Genomic DNA, 21,944 nt, shown 5'->3' on the forward strand with positions numbered 1-21,944 from the left:
AAATAAACTTCTATCTTGTTTAAGTTGCTATTGTCTGGGGACATAGACAAACTAATACATCACGCCAAATTTGAGTCTAGTTTCCTTAACCTAAAAGGTTAATACAATTGGGGTAATGCACCTGGTGGCAGTTACATGTACTGCTAACATGATGTGAGATGGGAACTGTTTCCCAGAGAACATTGTGTTTCACAAACAGGGGCTTTCTAAGAGGTACTTAACTCCAAGTATTTGACTTCCCACTGGTAAAGCCTGCAAGTGCACCTATGGTTTTAGAAAGAAACATCAAGAACATCAAAAAGAAATTGACTTTAGACTACCTTAGGATGCAAAATGACAGAAGTCCTTTCCCATAAGAGAACTATAACAAGCAATTTAAACAAAACAAAAATGTTTTCTTTTATTTACAATACTCAATGCATTTTACAAATAACATATTTGCATTCCCTAAGTCTTTTGGAAAGTAATTCCAGTTTGTGCAATGAGTTTACAGGAAAGACTTAAGACATCTATTAGACATCTTAAACCTAAATTCTAAATATTGAAAGATATTCCACACTAGATTAATAGAGGACAGTTTTTAATTAAGAAAAACTAAACTCTGTAGTTAAATATTGCCCTCAATATCTAACCCAAATACAAAGCAGATTAGCCTATGAAATAATACCATTAGATTCGGATGAATTTCCACTGCTCCCAACAAAATGCATGCATGAAGTAAACATGGTAAGTTACATTGACATTTTATTTCAGTACTTTTTTTTGGACTCTCTCAACTACTGTTTTGCTCAATCCAGAGTATAGATAGGTAGGATTTCTGTCTGGGGAAATCTTAAAACCACTACTCCCTGTTACAGAATTTTCATAAATACTTGTTTGTGGAGACAGGAGGGCCTAGGGTGATTTTAAGTAGTTTCTCTAGGAGTCTTATTTGCTAATCAGAACAAGGTTCCCATCCAGGCCTGATGGAGCCTAAAGGGATCAGTTATTTCCCTACTAACAGTTTGGGGGGCATCTAATCCAAGCCTCCAGAGGACGATAGGATCCTCTCTCTCCTCCCTGAATCACTACCTTGATTTTAGTGCCTTCTGAGTTGACGATGGGGAACAGTTTGTGTTCAGATTCCAGAAACTGCTTTCATGTCACACAAAGACCTTCCGGGACAGGTAAAGAGCAATGAACAACAATACTTTAATTGTGCAAGAGTTTGTATCTCATGCAAGTGAAAGAGAATAAACATTCGTTTTATCACTCAGAGCTATCCTCTCATAAAATCTAAAGTCCATGTTCTAGTTCTTGAGCCAGAGAGAAGGAACAGAGGTATCCATACTGAATCCACCCCAATTTAGCAATGCACTTCTCCATCTGCAAACTTCATCTCTTCTTAAAAGACAGTGTCTCTAATACCTGGTGTAGGTGGATGAATGGGAGATACTAAGCTGGAGAATATAAGCTGGAGAAATAAAGTCCAACACTTGACACTGCCAACAAAACTCTAAGATAAAGAAAGGGTGAGGTAGAGTTGAGAGAGTTCAATTAAATTTTTTGAGCACAAATCTTTTGGCACATCCAAAAATTACAGACTCCCTATGAATTCTTCTTTGTCATAACTTTACAAAGTGCTGGCAACTTAGCAAATCCTTGGATCTTTCTAGGAAACATCTATGTAAAGCTAACAGAGTAAGTCATTGAAGAAATCCATTCCTGGCACTTTAGCATATTTACCCCGATATTGAAGCAAATAAAAACAATGCTATCCATTTGCTGAATTTATTTAAACAAATCAATTTAGAAATATTATAGAATTAAACAAAACTTCTAACATGTAAACATACTGCTATGTTCCTGAAACATGTTACCACCTGATAAAAAGTTAATCGCTTGTTAGGAAAGCTGTCCATTAATAAGGCCAGTCTTCAGCAAAACTAAAACCATTTTGTTCCTTTAGCTTTCCTAGTATGACAATGCAATACTATCAAACCACAATCAAATATAATAAAGACAATGTTGGATGGATAGATCAGTACCATTGGTGACAGCTAAACAGGTTCATTCTTGGCGCCACATAAAAACAATTAAGCCAATCACATCAAATAAATCATGGCTTTTTTTCTTCATCACAATTCACTAAATGATAATTATGGTCCTTGTCAAACACGTTTGGTAAAGGCTATTTACAGTGTACATGGCTGAGCATGCACTATTTATAGTTACAAAGATACCTGCCAGTTTATTACAATAGTTACACAGTGCCTGAAAATGGTGAAACATCTCACACATTTAAATCAATATAGTTTCAAGCAGGAAACGTTCCTTATTTGACCATGATTGCAATAATTACATGAAAATTCTTATAAAAACACGAATCCCCTTCAAGAAATTGATGCATATTCTACGCACTACAGGTTAAGGCAGTAAAAAAATGTATTCCTGATAACTGGAAGTCTTGACAATGTCAATTAAAGCTGTCTGACTAGTTTTTTATTCTCCATCATATACTCAAACTTCTGTCTGTATAATAGTTTGTGAAAGATTTCATTTTTAAAGTCAAAGAAAGTAATAGTAACAAAGAAGAGCTGACGCTGGAAAAAAGTAATCGCTAGGGGAAGAAAAAAATGTAAGTTGCATTTTGCCTGAAAGTTTTCAAATCATAAACGAGAACATCATTTGTGAGTCTGATCCTTAAAAACATAAAACAAATACATACAGCTTACCTTTCTTAATTTAAAATATACTGTACTTTGAACAATTCAAGTAATGTAAGACTATCAAAAATAACTTCAAAAGCCATAAGTGTCAACTACATTTTCAATGTTTTAATAAAGAACTTTTTAAAAATTGTAAACTAAACCATGACAGTTTAGTTAAACAAATGATAAATGACTTTTTATTTGCACTTGTGATTCCTTTAATACAAACTGCTACCAACAAATATGTAAAGATATGGCCTATTATGCATTTGATCAAAGCACTTTGACTTAAGCATAAAACAGATTCAAATGGTGTAAGTTCTGTGCATAAGATCCAAGAAGCTGCCTACTATGTAGTAGGCAACATTCTCTCTCAATCAGAATCCTTTATTCCTCAGCTGCAGATGAGATAGGGCACAATCTGTTGTAAACAGGGCACTGTTGTAAAACCAGGATAATATTCTTAAATTAAGATCATTTTCGTTAAATTGAAAAGACTCTTCCCAAGTGTCTTCCATCACTGTAGTATATTCTGCTGAACTCTTAATTTCATAAATTAACTTTCCTTTGATTCCATTTTTATGGTGGTTGTGTTCACAGTTTTGTTTTAAAAATTGGTTTAAATTTATATAAAACTCTGTACATGTTCACAAATTATTGCATAAACAGCATAATCTTCAAGACAGTGTTTGCAAACACATGTCCAATTCAGGAAAAGAAAATTCACGTTTCCCGTCTGGCTTTTTTCTTCTTTTTTATTTGTTTGGGAGATTCCCAGCTAGTTTCAGACTTGGCTGAAAGAGAAAAGAAAAAGAAGAGAGAAAAAAGTTAGGATGGTAAAATACTGTTACATTTCAAACATATAAAAGTAGTATCAATGAAAACATGCTTTGAAATCTACTAAGAATGCCTCAAATTTTATGTTTAAGTTTTTAAGTTCTAATTACATGTTTTTTAGGTTATTCCATGTCTTCCTTCCTCTTTTTCCTTCAATCCCAATGTATTCTTTCGTTTACCTATATGAACCATATGGATAACATATCACTAGTTTTGACCTATGATAGAAAACCATCATTTAATATGGCTCTATCTAAGTAATAAACATAAAAGTGGGTTAAAATGGACACTTAGGGTAGCTGAGGGAGAAAAGGAGGGGGAAAAAAGGCACAGACCAATCTGTAGTTTCAAGAACATGTGCACAGAAGAGGGAGGGACCAGGAGGACCAGGGCAGGTACCAAGTAGTCCTCTGTGTAGGTCCTTGGCTGCCTATTCTTGCCTGGAGTGATTTCAGCTCCTTGGTCCCCAAAACTGAGGTCCACAAGGTTCCAAAGAATTGAGAATTTGCAAAGGAAGAACAGGCTGCTCTATTAATCCATTAGACGTCTAAGATACTAATATTTATAAACAGTACAGAGAACACACAAAAAAAACCAAAGATGAGATTACTTACTCTGTGAAGGAGGCACACTATTTTGCTTAGTATTTGACTTGGATTTATCTGACTCTTGTAGCATTGGTGGCACTTGGGAAGAGCTCTTGTCAGAATCACTTTTTGATAAAATAACAGATGGCTCGGTAGGAACAGCAGGTGGAAGAGATTTGATAGGCTATTTTGGAATAAAATGATAGATTTTTGTAAAAAATTTCCAATAAAATTAAGTATCATAGTAATACCAAGAGGCTGTATAGCAGCAAGTAAATACTAAGCTGCTTTCCAGAAGAAGGACTACAACTCATGCATGCCCTCTAGTGACATAACTAAATAAATCTTTATCTAAAATATACACAAATATAAGTTGGGATAAAGATAGATGAAGATTTAAGATGACTGAATCTCAAGTAGGAGTAAATAATTCCATTTTCATTAACATTTATATTTTTCTTTTTCATTATAAATTGCACGATTTTATATTTGTTAGCAATTTAATGTTTCTGTCCACTTCTCACCAACTCTCAACTCCTCAAAACCTTTTCATGTGAAAGACAAAAAGAAAATAGCTAATTTCAGAACTATTAGTAGGTGATACCTCCTTTTCTCCTTTTCAAGAGGTAGGGATATCTCAAACAGCAGCAGCAATAGCTTCAGTTTCCAACCCAAGGGAACAGATGGCCTTTTTTGTACCCAAGGGGACAAAAGCTGACTATGGCTACTAGTTTTGCTAGTTAAAGCAACTATTAAACTCAGGCCCAAATCTTTAGTTTTATCCAGTCTGGTGGTTAGGGCCTACATTTGTGAACTTTGCTTCTCCTTTCAAATGGGAGCAGAAAGCAGGTAATCGAACTGATATGCCTCACTGAGGTCTGTTAATTAATAGTTAGAAGCAGGTAATAATAGATTCTCCAATATTTGGAGTGCCTTGAGGCTTTAATCGATGAGTAGGAGATCATTTCACCCTTTAGCTTTACCTGTGATCATTATTTTGAATACAGAAACAAGGGTAAGTAATGTTTCTCTTGCCCCTTGTTCTTCCAGGCTTCGTAGCTTCAAGAAAGCACAATGGGAAAGGAAACAAAAGGAAGAAGCTATGTGAGCCAGGTAACTACTAGGATTGTTTCTTCCTACTTCAGGTATTTGAAAAGAATTTCTGTTATTCAGTTTAGCTTTCTTAATGTTTCCTGTATTTATTTCATACCCTAGTTTTATCACTTTTTTTCTTTTTTTTAAAGGGAAATCACTTTATTTTTTTCCCCTTCTTCTGCCTCCCCGCCGCACTCCGGTTCAAACCATTGTTTCTCAGTCTAGTTGTGTAGGTCACAGCTCCCTGGCCCATGCTGGTATTATGAGACTTGCGCTCCACCCCGGCTAAGGCAGTCGGTCGGCGGTTGGCCACTCAGCAGCTCTCGCCAGCTGCCAGCCACTCATGCTGGCCGCAGGCCACTCATGGCAGCACACGGTAGCCCACGGCACCTTATGGCAGCCCAGCTCCAGCCAGAGCTGTTGTTCACAATCTTAGCTGTAGAGGGCGCAGCTCACTGGCCCACATGGGAATCAAACAGCTGTCCTCGGCGTTAGGAGCACGGCACTCCGACCACCAGGCCGGCCCCTTGTTACTTATTTTTAATCTCCTTTCCCCCCACACTGTTTTCTCACTTATGTATGTTAAATCACAAAAGGACTCAAATATTCTTTACAAGATGGCTTCTGAAAATAACTTAAGCAAAACATCAAAACGTCAAATGACCCTTTGTAGTCCTGCTATTAAACATATGGACATATTGGGATTGCATCCTTTTACCTTAAAATATGTTTAGGGAAATAAAAGCATCAAATTCAAAATGAAAGAAAGGTTAAGATTTTGTTTTAGTACTAGACTGTTACAAATTCTTTCTCTTAGTGGTAATTCAGGTTCTTGCCTAAAACTGTTTTATTACATATATGCAAGTTCCACAAAGGCACAGATATTTTTTGTCTGCTTTGTTCTCTGATGTATCCCCAAATCTAAAATAGTGTGTAGCATGTAGTAGGTTCCCAATACATTTTTTTTGAATGAGTAAATAAATGAACGATGCAACTCTAGTAGAACTTAATATATTTCAATATGATGTAATTCACCTAAACAGAAATCAGAGTTTAAAGAGCTATGGTCTTTATGTCACTGGCCTAGACCTTTTGTAAAATGGTGCCTTCAGACACATCAAAAGTTTCCACAGAAAGCACATATGTATTTCACATTTAAACAAATGTTGTATTTTCAGAGGTTAGACCATAGTCAGATTATGTGTATGCTTTGGGGAAAATGAAATCAGTTACATTTTCTCTATCAATCCCTTGTACGCTAGATATTTAACAGGACAAAATATAGTCTAGCAGCTCTGGTTTTGCTGTTATGGGACTTTGGACAAGTTTATTCAACTCCTCTAACTTATTTTATATAATGGATCCTTACCTTTTTTGTGGGGTTGTTGTGAGGACTAAATTATTTTGATTATTTTAAATGCTTAGCACGGTACTTCAATAAAATATTAATGAATATGATACAATATGATACAAATCTCAAGTCATCAAAATTTTATTCCTTAAATATCAAAATGTTACCTGGTTATTTTTGACGAGTGCTTCAGCTGGATCACTAGTGCTTATGGTTTTCAAAGAAAAAGCTTTTTCCTGTTTTGGACGGACTTTAGAGGTATTCACTGGAAGCTCTTCTCTAATCTCTTTTTCTAATTCTTCTGGGTCCTACAGAGAAAAGTAGTCTATTAGATGATATAAATCACCCATTTTTACTAATTAAAATCTATTTGGTTTGTTGTACTAATATCCAGAATATATTAAAAAAATAATTTTATTTCAGAAACTGTTCAAATAGCTTAAAAGAACATAATAATTATTCAAAGATTCAAAATACGTAGGTACATTTGGAACATACATTCATCATCCTTGTTTTCTGCAGGGATTGGTTTAAATCAATAGTAAATTAAAAAGCAATACATTCACATCCCAAAATGGGAATCACACTAATTTTCTAAACCAACTCAAATAGAATAAAGTAAACTCGTATTTTTCCTAGTTGATATTTAACTGGTTGAATTAGTTGATACTTAAACTTTAGACTTTAGAAAGTAAAATTTACCTAGATAATTTTTAAGGTCCTATCCAAGCTTTAAACAGGTCTACTCTTAGGCCTTCAGACTTTAAAAAGTTTCAACAAAATAATTCTGAAGCACACTACATGCTTAGGTATGTGAAATAAGTAAAGTACGAACTAGAATATATTAAATAGGGCCATCACTGTGAATTGTATTGTTCTTTAGCAAACTCATACATATAAGTGGCCATTCTTTTTATTAATAAAACTGGCTAAGATGATCTTGAAAGTTTCCTTCCAACACTGATATTCTACAAAATTTGTTCAGGATGATAGTGGGTTTAGACAGTAATTCAAAATTTTGATGCGATCTTAAGCAACTAGGTTTGGAAGTATGTATATAAGATTTGCAGTCTGTACAAAGAAAAGACATAAAAGTTAGTTCCATGCTAAGCTGAACTCTAATAGTAAAAACCCCCACCAAATACATTTCAACAACTAAAAACAACTTTACTGAAAAACGAACAAATTCAAAAATGTAATCGTTTATGGATACGATACCACGTGCTATATACCTCAGAAAGAACCTCACAGGTATCTCATTTAATACCAGAGCAACCAGGTTGGCCCAGTGGCTCAGGTGGTTGGAGCTCCGTGCTCCTAACGCTGAAGGCTGCCGGTTCGATTCCCACATGGACCAGTAGGCTTTCAACCACAAGGTTGCCGGTTCGACTCCCTCAAGGGATGGATGGTGGGCTCCGCCCCCTGCAACTAAAATTGAACACGGCACCTTGAGCTGCCTTCCGGATGGCTCAGTTGGTTGGAGCGTGGGCTCTCAATCACAAGGTTGCCAGTTCAATTCCTCGAGTCCCTCAAGGGATGGTGGGCAGCGCCCCCTGCAACTAAGATTGAACACGGCACCTTGACAAGCTGCCGCTGAGCTCCCGGATGGCTCAGTTGGTTGGAGCGCATCCTCTCAACCACATGGTTGCCGGTTTGACTCCTTCTAAGGGATGGTGGGCTGCACCCCCTGCAACTAACAATGGCAACTGGATCTGCAACTGAGCTGCGCCCTCCACAACTGCGATTGAAAGGACAACAACTTGACTTGGAAAAAATCCTGGAAGCACACACTGTTCCCCAATAAAGTCCTGTTCCCCTTCCCCAATAAAAAATCTTAAAAAGAAAAAATACCAAAGCAACCTATGTAGTAGGTAAGGAACTTGGGCAAAGTAAAACAAACAAAAAACAATTCGTAAATGGCAGACCTGAAATACGAAAATAGATAAGACTCTAAAGTCTGTATCTAATTCATTGTATTTTTAAATTTTTTTATTTTTAAGATTTTATTGGGGAATGGGAACAGGACTTTATTGGGGAACAGTGTGGACTTCCAGGCCTTTTTTCCAAGTCAAGTTGTCCTTTCAATCTTAGTTGTGGAGGGTGCCGTTCAGCTTCAAGTTGTTGTCCTTTCAGTCTTAGTTGTGGAGGGTGCAGCTCAGCTCCAGGTCCAGTTGCCATTTCTAGTTGCAGGGGGCGCTGCGTACCATCCCTTACGGGAGTCAAACCAGCAACCTTGTGGTTGAGAGGATGCACTCCAACCAACTGAGCTATCCGGGAGCTCAGTGGCAGCTCAGTTCAAGGTGCTGTGTTCAATCTTAGTTGCAGTAGGTGGAGCCCACCATCCCTTGTGGGACTCGAGGAGTTAAACCAGCAATCTTGTGGTTGAGAGCCCACTGGCCCATGTGGGAATTGAACCGGCAGCCTTCAGAGTTAGGAGCATGGAGCTCCAACCGCCTGAGCCACCAAGCCAGCCCCATAATTCATTGTATTTTTAAAAACAGATCAAACATTTTAAAAATAAGGACTATCAAAATACCAAAGGAATTTTCACAATGAACTTTTCCACTGAGTTGAAATTTATAAACTACATCTGTCCTGCAAAATTTCTTCCAAAAAGAACTCACCTAATCCACAAGCCAGAGAAGCAGTATTAGTAAAGGCCATAATTAAGTCACAGAAATCCAGAAAAAGTTTGGCTAAATGGATTTCAGATAGTTATTACTAACAAAGGATAGTTGTTAATCACATTTCTCATCAGTTAGCTCAGCTAATAAGAAAAGCACACGTATTACATAGTTTGTTTTTTCCCCTCTCTGCCCCACTATGGTTCAGCCGCTGTTTCTCAGTCTAGTTGTGTAGGACACAGCTCCCTGGCCCACGCTGGTACTATGAGCCTTGCGCTCCCCCGGCTGAAGCAGTCAGTTGCCGGTCGGCTGCTCACAGCAGCTCACGGCAGCTCTTGCCAGCTGCTGGCCACTCACGCTGGCCACCAGCAGCTCATGGCAGCACACGGTATCCCATGGCAGCATACAGCAGCTCACGCAGCTCATGCCAACCTCCGACTGCTCACGAGACCCCAGCTCCAGGGAGAGCTGTTCTTCACAATCTTAGCTGTAGAGGGCGCAGCTCACTGGCCAATGTGGGAATCGAACTGGCAAATTTGGCATCAGGAGCACCGCACTCCAATCACCTGAGCCACGGGGCTGGTCCAGTTTTTTTTTTTTTTTTTTTTTATATCCACTGATATTAGTCACATTAGCCCTAATACCCACCAATTACTACTAAAGAGAAAAAACTAGCATAGATAATGAATCTGTATCATTTATGAAGGGTTGTGCTTACCATGACAAAAAAACAAACAAAACTGAACATGTATTTCCTTAAGAAGTCATGCAGAAACTTTTCCCAAAATAGAACAATAAATAGGAAAATTATATGTAGGCCTCTAAAAGTTTTGGCTATCTCCTACATTTAAAGGAATGAGGGGCTGGCCCGGTAGCTGAGGTGGTTGGAGCGCCGTGCTCCTAACGCCAAGGTCACCGGTTCGATTCCCACATGGGCCCCTGAGCTCTGCCCTCTACAGCTAAGATTGTGAACAATAGCTCTCCCTGGAGCTGGGCTGCCGTGAGCAGCCAGAAGTCAGCGTGAGCTGCCAGTAGTGGCTGGTGGCCAGTGAGTCACTGGCAGCAATTGTGGGCTGCTGTGAGCAGCTGACCAATGACCGGTGACCGAATGCCTCAGCTGGGGGTAGTGCGACCGACTGCCTCAGCTGGGGGTAGTGCAAGGCTCATAATATAAGCATGGGCCAGGGAGCTGTGTCCTACACAACTAGACTGAGAAAAAATGGCTTGAACTAGAGTGGAGGGCGAGGTGGAAGAAAGGGGGAAAATAATGAAACAATTAGCTACATGATTGTAAGTAAGGAGTAAGATTTTCATAAGTTGCCATGTAATGGTGATATAGTACTTTCAAAAATCATGTATATTTCTAGTAATCTAGTATGTCTGAAATTAAAATTTGTTTTCATCTATATTATAATCTAAAAATTTATCCCCAGGTAGGAAAGGGCAAAGAAAAGGAAAATGTTGGAGTGATAGAAAGTTTCTATTAGAAGCCAAAAAAGCAGGAAAGAATACTAAGTGGAAGCTGACAAACGAAGAGTCAAGTAAAAGACTCTACTTGTTATGCACAAGGTTTTCTAATTGTGCTAAATTTCAGTTAGCAAAAGGGAATTTTTGTATGTGTAAAGTACTATACCTCCTTTTCCATTTCACTACAATATAAATCAAAATGCATATGATTAATTTAGAATTTTATTTATTTACTTTTGGGATTACAAGTTTGATATGATTTTTTCTTAGAGCAACAAAGTTTTTATTACAGTATGACGTAGAAAATCTTTAAAACATTCTGTGACTTTCAAGTAAATTTGATATCTCACATTGTGTCTTTTATCTCTACATATTCTTAGCATCTGCATATTTTCTTTTCATTTATTTTAGATGCTTTTCACTTATTTTAGATGCTTAATGAATGTTTGTTGTTTTGATAGTTTACCTGTGCAGGAGAGTTATCTTCACCCTGCTTCTTCTTTTTCTTCTTTTTCTTTTTAGATTTCCCACTTGGAAGAGATCCTTCTCCCTTTTCTTTATCATCATCTGAAACCTGATTTTTTAAAAAACAGCAAAAATGTTAAAGTGAACCAATTGGTTAAGTTTTCATTATTTAGAAAACTATCATGAAATAATTTCATTCATTAGGTTCAGTCTTTATCTCCTAAATATTAAATAAGAATTAGTAATAAACAATAAAACTGATCTAGTTACATAATTAACAAAGTACATGGAACTTCAGTCTCTTATTGTCTATGATCAATGACTTTTTCTTACATCTTTCATCTCATTACAACATCAATTAGCTGTGCAAACTTGTTTTTTAAAAACTCACTAGATAGGTAGTTCTATTTTATTTGAGTTTAAATGCATTACTATTTGCATTACAATTGAATTTGATCCTGTTAAGAGAATGACAAGTTACAGAGTGGGATAAAATATTTGCAAATCACACATCCAACAAATGACTTGTTTCTCGACTATATAAAGAATATTTAAAATTCAACAGTAAAGAAACAAATACATTTAGAAAATGTGCAAAAGGTATGATGGACGTTTCATAAAAGAGGATAGACAGATGGCAAAGAAGCACATGGAAAGACGTTCAACATTGGCCTTTAGGGAAATGCAGATTAAAACTACAATGTAATATCATTACACACCTATCAGGATGGCTAAAATAAAAAACAATGACAGTAGCAAGAGCTGACAAGGAGGCAGAGAAATTAGATCACTCATGCAATGCCAGTAGGAATACAAAGTGATACAGTCACTCTGGAAAACAGTTTGGCAGTTTCTTAAAATATTAAATATGCAACTACCACATAACTCAGGGATTGTACACCTGGGCATTTATAACAGAGAAATGAAAACTTATGTTCGTACAAAAACTTGTACATGATGTGTGTAGCAGCTTTAGTATTTACAGCTCCAAACTGGAAACAGCCCAGATGTCCGTCCTTCAATAGAATAGTTAAATACAGGCATACCTCAGAGATACTACAGGTTCAGTTCCAGACCACCAAACTTAAGCGAGTATCGCAATAAAGTGAGTTGTAATCTTTTTGCTGTTGGAGGGTCTTGTCCTCAATTTGTGAAAAAAGGAAACGTGTGAAGCGCAATAAAGCAACGCGCAATAAAACTAGGTATGCCTGTAAACTGAGGTATTCGGTTGGTGCAAAAGTAATTGAGGTTTTTGCAATTATTTTTAACCTTTTAAACCGCAATTACTTTGCACCAACCTAATATATCCAAATCATGGACTACTAATAAGAAGTGAAAAAGAACCAACTAATGATATATGTAATAATCTGGATGAATCTCTAGAGAATTATGCTCAGTGAAAAACAAAACAAAAAAATAAACAAAAAACCCAACAGTACCAAAAGGTTATATATTATATAATTTTATTCATAGAACATTCTCGAAATGACAAAATTATAGAGATGGGAGAGATTATTGGTTGCTAGGGCGTGGGGATGGAAGGGGAAAGAGGGTAGATATAAAAAAAAAAAAGGGCTACCTGAGGGATCCTTGCAGTGAGGGAAATGTTCTACTGTTAAATTCTGATAATGAGTACCAGAATGACTGCTGTGTATTAAGGTACTATACGAGGAAGCTTTTTCAAAAAAAAGTAGACTCCCAAACATGCATGGGATCCCCCATTATCAACATTACCCTCCAGAGGGGTATTTTGTTATAACCGATGAAACTACATTGACATGTGGGGACAGAGTCCCACAGATCAGTTTCCAGGCTCTCGGCCTCACGTGGAAAGGTGCTGGCTTGGGTAGTGGATGGCCATCAGTTGTGATTAGTTGGCCGTCAGCTGTAACCAGTTAGCCATTAGCCACTGATATAACTGCCGTGGCTACACTAGGGGGTTGGTTAGCAGGCAGAAAAGCTGACGGCAAATTGTGCATTGTGCAGCTCCTACTCTGTGTGTCTCGCCTGGCTGCCAGAGAGACTGGGGTGCAGGAAGACCCCTTTGCTGGGGTACTGGACGGATGTTTACTCCCTGTGTCTCCAACCCAGCCGCCAGCGAGATATAGTGGTGTGACTCCCCTATCTATGGCTCCGTTGGTGTTGCTTTTTGGCCTCACCATATCCTGTGTTCTTGTGTGGGGAGCGGGAGCTGAGTCCCTGCATGACAACACATCATTATCATCCAAAGTCCCTAATTTACCTTAGGGTTAGCTCTTGGTGTTGTACATTATATGGGTTTGAACAAATGTATAGTGACAGGTATCCACCGTTATAGTGTCATACAGAGTACTTTCACTGCCCTAAAAACCCTCTGTGCTCTGCACATTCATCCCTCTTTCCTCTAGCTCCTGGCAACTCTAGGAAGCTTTTGTAGATCAATCTAAAACTCATTTTTTTCTTTTCTTCTCAGACTTTCATTTTACCTGTTAAGTGACTGCCCTTTCCCCCACCAATTTATTTACATTCTTAGTAATAAATCCCATCAGGACCTCTTTCTTTCTCTGGTTTCCGAAGATAAGAAGTACTACATCCAATTAAAAGCCAACGCACAATTTACTTGTGCCTAAAGTGCACCCCTGACCTCCTGCCAGGATCTGACACGCTATTATTCAAATATCATTTAACTTTTACTTTATTCTAGATCCTTTCCCTTTTTGTCCACAGAAATGTTAAAGCAGGGGTAGACAAACGACAGATTGGGCCCAATGGCAGTTTTTATAGATAAAGTTCACTTCCATATTGTCTGTGGCTATTGCACTACTGCATGGCCCTTTAATAAAAAGTTTGCCAATCCCTGCACTAAAATCTCTCCTACCATTAAAATACAAAAAATGTCCAACAAAACCCTTCTTGATACCACAGTTCGCTATTGTCCACTACCTCCCCTCCACTCCTATCCAAACTTACTCTAAAAAAAAATATTTTCTTGTTACTATTTTTAAACTCTCATTTACTCAACTTACTGCAATAGGGCTACTATTCCAAGATTTCTGATGAAACTTCGTTAAATTATCAGAGAGCAAATGTCTCAGGCACTGTGACCCAGAACTTTCCTTCCTCAGGTCTCTTTCATGGTCTCTTATTTCTCCTTAAAAGTTGGAGTTCTCCAGATTTCTATACTCATTCTACTGATCTTTTCAACTCTACAGATTTTTACTAGATTCACCCACCCTCAAAATTTTAACCACCATATACTAGTAACTTCCAAATACACATCTTTTCCCTAAGCTTTAATCTGGTACAACCAACTTCTTTGTGGCACGACTACAAAACATCCCATATTTAACATATCCCAAACTGAACCAACCACCTTTCCACCAATAAATTAGCTTTGATTTTATATTCTCTGTTGGAGCACCACTTTCACCCTCCCGGTTATCCATGCTACAATCCTAGAAGTCGTTTCTGATAACTCCTTTTCCATTCAATTCTAATCATATGCTGTATTATTTCACTTCAATTTATTTTTCAAATCTGTCCTCTACTCCATATACCACTCTTCAGTGGTCCAGGACAGCAGCTTGGACTATTAAACAATTTCTAAATTGGTCTTCTTACCTTCACATGTGCCACTCCTTTTTCTACATGGATTGTTAACAGTAGTCAAAAAAACCAAAACAAAACACGTTAGCTTAAAATTCTTCCATTATTTAGAGGATGAAGTCCGAGGTTTCAAACATGACATATAAAGACTTCTAGAATCTGGTCCCTGCCTCCTTCTCCAGTCGCATTTTTCACTACTTTTTGCATCCCATTCTGCCTTTATCTCTACGTACGTTGCCTGTGCTAAAACTCCCGTGCTTCCATAATACTCAAGACATACGGTCACACCACTTTTATCTGTTGATTGCATGTCTCCTTCCTCTGCTTCCTAACTGGACTATAGGCTCCTTGAAGGCAATAATTATGTATTATTTATCTTTGCTTCTCCACTAGCACAATACCTGACCCATGGTAGATGCTCAATTAATGTTTGTTGAATACTAATGGTCCTATTAGCTTCAGAACCTCTTTGACTTTTCACCCTTATTCCTAATAACCAGTAGCAAAGTTTGATCAGTAGCTTTATGTCTCTTGTAAATACGACTTCCATTTATTTCTCAAATCTATCAACTTAGTTCTCTACTCTGATTCATGTCTCTAACGCTTTCCCAAAACAGTACAAAAGAGCCTCCCAAACTGATCTTGTCTTTCTACTATATCCGGTCTAATTTTCCTAAACCTAGTGATGATTAGGTTATCCTTGGTTAAAAGCTGTCAACAGGTTTCCATTATTTATAGAATTCCATAAAAATGTGGTAACAGTCAGGGCCACCCCTTTCATTTATTTATTTACTTACTGAATAAATGTCAAGCATGTTGCTAGAGCTACAAAAATAAACACTTCATGGGCAGCCGAGAAGGGGGAAGATAGACATATAGATAATTGATCCTATCAGCAATTGATTCCACACATGTGTACTACTTACCTCTCCACCATTTAAGTGTTACCTATTTTCCTGCCTTGGAGCCTTTTTTATGATGTTCTCCATCTTGTCTGTTGCTATGAAGCCTTCCCTAATCTTTCAGTTGGAAGCAATTTACTCTTCTCTAAAACACACTGAGTTGGTAGGCTAGTATAATAATTCTAATAAAGAGGACAGGAACTGTTTGTTTTCATATCAGTGTCTAGTGATTCTTTCCACATAAGAGTCCTCAATAAGTTGTGGAAAGAAAAGTGACACAGAGAAGGCATGCAGGCATGACGATTGACATAAATATGATGAGAATGCCTCTCTGAAGGAATTCTACCACTAGATATAATACAGACTGTAACCCCTAATAATTCTAACATAGTTGGGTACACAGAGATATAAACATACCCGCCAATCCTTTTACTCACTTTTTGATCATCAGGAATTGGTTCCTGGGACTTTAGAAGTGAAGCTCTTTCTTCATCTACCCAGTTCCCCCACTCCTCTGCTGGAGCATTCCAATCAGAGCTGGGATCAGCAGAAGACAGACCATCTAAAATTTAACAGTGTGAATTAGGTATCTATCATTTTTTCCAAAAACTAAAATGCAAGAATTAAAATTCCTTATGTTGAACTAAGCTGTAATTTTAACTATTGTTCTTTTTTCTCTCAAGCAGATTTTAAGAGCTAGGAAAAAAACCAATAACATGATGATAAAAACCTTTACCCAACTTCTGCTGGGCACATTGTATGGCAAATTAAATGGAATTTCTAAGAAACTCCAGAAAACTTATGAATTAACCATTTAATTCCACTCTCCCTACTTTGTTAGGTGTCCTAAATTTGCTCTTTTCACTATTTATGTCTAATTTGGTCTAGGACCTAGTCAATTTTTTGTCCTGATTATTATAACATTTTTGTAATTACTTTAATTTTTAGGGACAGAATTAGTCAGTCTTTAACAGCAGTGCCAAAATTATGCTTGCCATCTGTAATTTTTCACTATACATTCTCACCTCCTCATGAACTTTTCACGATTAGATTCTTCTTCAAATTCACCAAGTCATGACAGAACACTTAACGTCTTCCTTTTCCTGCTCCTCTTTTAATACTTAACTTGTACCTTCTTACATTTTTCATATTATTCAGTATTACTTTTATTATTCCAAAATATGTGAGTCACTTTCTGGGCTTCTACCATCCTATTCTCACAAATAAGTTTATTCTAGCCTTCCAAATTCCTTTCACTCTAGGAGGCAATGAATTTTACCTCTTTTGGGGAGCTATCACTGGCTTATTCTAAAAGGGAAAAACATTCTTTGGGTTTACCCTGGTTAAATAAGTTGCTCTCAAAGTTAATTCTTCCCTCTTCTTCCAGGACATCCTATACACTCCTATATGTGCTCCTGTAATGACTTATAGTCCGGTTTCATTTATACTAATTTAAGATGACAGATGTTAGGGTCTATTTCTAAAAGTTAACAAGTCATTGTAATGTTTCTGGAATTTCTAGTCTATTTCACTGTCTTATTTCTGGGGTAGTGCCACACATAACATTAACTCTGTAATACATTTTAGTATCTAGGACAACAAATCTGCCTGCATTACTCTTATTTTCTTTTCTTTGCTATTCTTATTTTTCCCCATGAACTCTACAGAATTTGTTTAAAGGGGAGGTATTATGATACTTCCTCATGAAGGCTTTAAAACCCACGCTTTGGAAGAATATATAATGATCCAGGAAAAAGCTCACAGAAAAAAAATTACAGACAAAATTATACAGTATGATCCCAAATTTATAGAAAGAAGAGATACAAGAAAATAATACATTAATAATAGATATTTTAGTGGAATTATACCTTATTAAGCAATTATGCACTAGAACTTGAGCGAGGTAGGTACCAGAGATATAAAAATCAGTATGAAATAATCCCTTCCCCACATGGAGCTCACAGTCTGTCTATTTAGGAATTGAGATAGGTAAGTACAACAGACAGAGTGATAGACTTTACAGTACAAAGTGATAGATTCTGTCATAGGGGGTGGAAAGGAAGAAGAGGGCAAAACCAATAGAGAAGGGGGAAAGACTGAAAACGTAGGCAAAAATTTATTATAGTCTAGTGGAGGAAAAACATGAGACAAGTGACTACAAGTATGGAATGTGTTACAAAAAAGGAAGTCCCTTCCTACATTTCTCAATGTACTACCCTAGGCAGGGACCCTAAGCCGGCAGTATGTGGTACTGACAGAGGTTAAGAACATGGACCTCCGAGCCAAACAGATCTACATCTGAATAGTGCTCTACCACGTAATCGCTATGTGACTTTGGTTAGGTTTCTGAATCTTAATGGGTTATATGTAGACTGCATAAGATTGCTGAGAGGATTATATGAGATACATGTTAAGGAGTTCATAGCAATGTAGTAAGTGCTCAGTAAATGTAGCTAGTGTTTACATATTACTGATGACATTAACAACAGAAAGCCAGTTTCTAAGCTATCAGGCATATGTAATTAAGAATTTATTTTTCATAATCCTGATAAATCTCAATTAAGATACACTTGGTATATCTTAATGTAGAAATCATTTTTACAAATATGGAATCTAGTAGATGTCTGGCACCAAGTGCTCATCTTACACCAAGTACTCATTAACAATACTGTTAGGAGATTTGAATGCCAAAGCTGTCCTTGGTTTTGCTTACGCCTCACAAATAAGAAACCCAGATTGGGAAAATTGCTGTCCATATGCCAGGTCTCCAAAGCCTCTTGCCAGAAAAGAAACTTCATTTTCTTTCATTAAGAAAACAAAGTTTAGGGAAATGAATGGGCAATATACTAACGTTTAAACTATCTTCTTAATAAATATGGTGGGCTGGGGATAAAAATCTAGTAAAGTACTTAGTAAAATTATTTTTTCAAAGGCTTAAATGGGCCATAACATTTGAGGAATAACTGTAGCCTATGGTGTAACTTCTATAAGAACATTAACAGAAGCATAATCTCTACTGGCTTTATAAAACTTTATTGGTGATTGTTCCATATTTATTGACTTCAGATTTTTTTTTTTTTTAATTAACTGGGATCAAATAAAACTACTTTAAAATAACAGGTCAATCACCTAAAACTAAGAACTGTCACCAGGAGACTTCTCAACACATAGTTCTTAAGATTCCTGGGCCTAAGGTGCTAAAAAACTTCTTAGACATATGGTAGTTTCCTTAAAACTGTATTGTTTCATTCATAGTACAGTTCTCTCCATTTATAAACAGAGACTCACTCATTTCTCAAAATTCCCCCATTAGTTTGCCACTGTCTTTTCAAAGAACCATATTAGCTGTCTTCAAAATGGTAAGAAATTTGTCTCTATTTAATTTGCTTGTGGAATGTTTTAGGCTTAAGCATCTCATAGCTCGTCTCTATTTTATCTCAGTAAGAAAATAACAGTCAGCTGTTTCTTGTCAGAACTTAATTCAGTATTAACACTAATACAAAACAATTGTGTTAAAAAAATCACTCTCCAGTGTTTATAAAGATAATACTAATTAACTCCACTGAATAGACTAATTTTGCCCTTAGAAGAATATTAACAGCATCACTGCACTTACTAAATATTTACTATGTATCAGGCAGTGTTCTAAGTGCTTTATATACTGTATCATTTAATCCTCTCAACAACTCTGGGTGGGGGTGGGGAAGAACTACAGTTTTCACAGATGATGAAACTGAGGCATAGAATGATCATGTCTGCTAAAATTCAAACCAAGGTAGTCTGTCCTCAAAGCTCATGCTCTTAGCCCCTTCCCTATGCTGTAGCTAACTCATTCACTCTGATGTGCCAACAGAAACAAAGTTCTGTCCAAAATCTGACCTTTAACAGAGGTTCTGATGATGATGTTCTTTTATGGCTAAGATAATTGATAGATTAACACCTGCCTTTAAAAATGTTACCTTCTGTGCTTTAGCATCTTAACCTTATATTCAAGTGCCTGCGTAGAATCAATACCTTTTTGTCAGATAATGATGTCTATGCCTCAAACCAGAGGGTCAATATATTAATCATATTATACTGTTAAGTGTAAAGCTAATGTGTGTGTGCATGTATGTCATTATACACACACTTTGTAGATTAGTGATCTCAAGTACTAAATCATGCATTCTACAAATTTAGAGGGAATAATTAAATTCAAGTACCAAAATTAGCCACATTAAAGATGGTAAGACAAAAAATAAAATTCACAGAGGAAATGATGTTAAACTTTGGACTTAAAATTCTGCCATACAGCATAACAAACTTGAGAAAGACGGTATTCCTGATACTAAAGTGCAGTCATGTGGATACATTTTTTCAGTCTTTTATTTTAGCTGCCAATCATGTTTTTCATATTACAAGAATTCTTAGATAAAAGTGGAGCTATTCTACCCAAGTTGAGAAGCCTAGAGCCTTGTTTGCTCTGATTTCCTCAGCCTTAACCCCCAGCTGCCCAAGACACCTCACTGCTATTTTCTTAGTGACTCCTTCTGTTCCTATAATCACTGTTCTATCCTGCACATACCTGATCATTCTTCCCAAAGTACAAATACACTATTTTTTCCAAAAATAGTGCTTTCACATCCTTGTAATACCTTGTATTTATAAGATACTTTATCATTTACAAAGAGCTTTCATGTTTATTCAATTACTTCATTAAAACCTCACAATCTATGGAAGTAGCTAGGACAAATTATTTGCTCCATTTTACAGCTCAATTAATCTAGATTCCAAGATAAGTGACAAAGTCCAAGCCATGTGAGGTACTATATTTTAAAGTTAGGACTAGACTAGGATCTACCTTCTAAACTAGTCACTAATCCCCACCTCCCAGTTTTTAGCCAGCAATTCAAGGCTTTTCACATAATGGCCCTCCTTAATCTGTAAGAACGGTACTTCAACGAATCTATACAAAGACTAATTAATGTACAGACTAATCCTTGTGTTGTGAGCTTACCTTCATGATAACAATCATCACCAAGGCTGTGCCTGCCATGTAGTGGTTAAGAGTATGAACTCTAGAGCCAAACTACCAAAGTTTGACACCACCTTCTCAACTATGTAGTTGTATGGCCTGGGGAAAGTTCGATAACTTTTCTTTGCCTCAGTTTCTCAATCTGGTAAGTGTGGGGGAGAAAAATGTACCTCATAGAATTATTATAAGCATTAGTTATAAATACACACAAGATTCAGACCAGTGCCTGGCAAACAATCATGCTTTTATCATTATCACTATCAAACACCTGTGTAAAAAGTGCTGCACTAGGTACTGAGGATATAAGAGTGAAAATTCCTATCTTCAAAGGATTTCAACTCTACTTGAAGTAATGAAACATATTCTTAAAAAATTTTTTTTACAAAGACCAAAATGGTAGAAAGTCCCAAAAGGTTAAGTGCTAAATAAATAGCAGGAAAAAAATGTGCTATAAAAATTCTGAGAATGGAATAAATTCTGAGGTTTGGAGTTGTAGGAAAACAAAACACAATCTTTTTTTTTTTTAATTAGATGGTATGGGCTTTCTGAACATAAAAACCGTATTTTTCCCTTCCTATTTTTTATGACTCTTGTCTTTACCCTTCTTATATTTCTCCTGGAATCAGGCTAAAAAATTGTTTTAAACGCTAAAAAAAACTTGCACACCTCACAAATTCAAAGCCATTCCTGTATATTCTATTTATTATATTAAAACCAGGAAGAGAAACAGAACATTCATTTAAAACAAAAATTTGAACTAGAGCAACTATAAGAAAACTTCATGTTTAAATATTGTCTCAATCATGAAAAATGAATTTAGTTTTAATCCTATAGGTATTCAGTTTACAAGTAGTACATTTGGTATTAAATTACTGACCTAAAAGGTAAGAAATTAGGATTAAAATTATAAAGTATGAATTCAGGGCACTAGAAAGAAGATTCTGAAAAAAAGAAACAAAAAAGAAACAAACAAAAAAAAACCCCAAACTGATAATTTTTAAAAGGACATACTTAACCCAGACCATTCATCATCGATAAAGGGTTGATTACGGTTAACATCCCACTGATAATCAGAAGTGGTAGACTGAGAAACTGGCTCAGCAGTAGACCCTTAAATGAAAACGAATGCAATAAAATTAAAAATGGAATTTTCTAATGATGTTTCATAACAATAGTTCTATACTCTGTACATGGACACTTTTTGTATTTCTCCTAAAAGGAAATATTTAGACATTATAAAAAGAGTTAAGATAAAGTAGTATTAAGGGTAATTTTAGACTAAGCAAGATAATCACTTATCTAATTCACTGAGCAGAAATATGTATTT

At 36.5% G+C, this 21,944-nt stretch overlaps 1 protein-coding gene across 4 annotated transcripts in view; it reads right to left on the reverse strand.

The window, feature by feature from the left end:
• Positions 1–377: 377 nt before the first annotated feature.
• The window catches only part of MTDH (metadherin), an 83,082-nt gene continuing 61,515 nt past the window's right edge, over positions 378–21,944 (reverse strand). For 2 of the 4 annotated variants that reach the window (XM_081070827.1, XM_081070828.1), the window contains 6 exons: positions 21,629–21,727; positions 16,041–16,165; positions 11,118–11,225; positions 6,728–6,868; positions 4,142–4,298; positions 378–3,484 (listed from right to left, as the gene is read on the reverse strand). In XM_081070827.1, coding sequence (XP_080926953.1) covers positions 3,414–3,484; positions 4,142–4,298; positions 6,728–6,868; positions 11,118–11,225; positions 16,041–16,165; positions 21,629–21,727 — 701 coding nt within the window. In that variant the 3' untranslated portion in view covers positions 378–3,413. The remainder of the gene's footprint in view (positions 3,485–4,141; positions 4,299–6,727; positions 6,869–11,117; positions 11,226–16,040; positions 16,166–21,628; positions 21,728–21,944) is intronic. The other 2 variants (XM_081070830.1, XM_081070829.1) reach the window with 1 other exon arrangement.

Source organism: Rhinolophus hipposideros (genome assembly GCF_964194185.1).
Source record: "Rhinolophus hipposideros genome assembly, chromosome: 13".
Lineage (NCBI taxonomy): Eukaryota > Metazoa > Chordata > Mammalia > Chiroptera > Rhinolophidae > Rhinolophus > Rhinolophus hipposideros.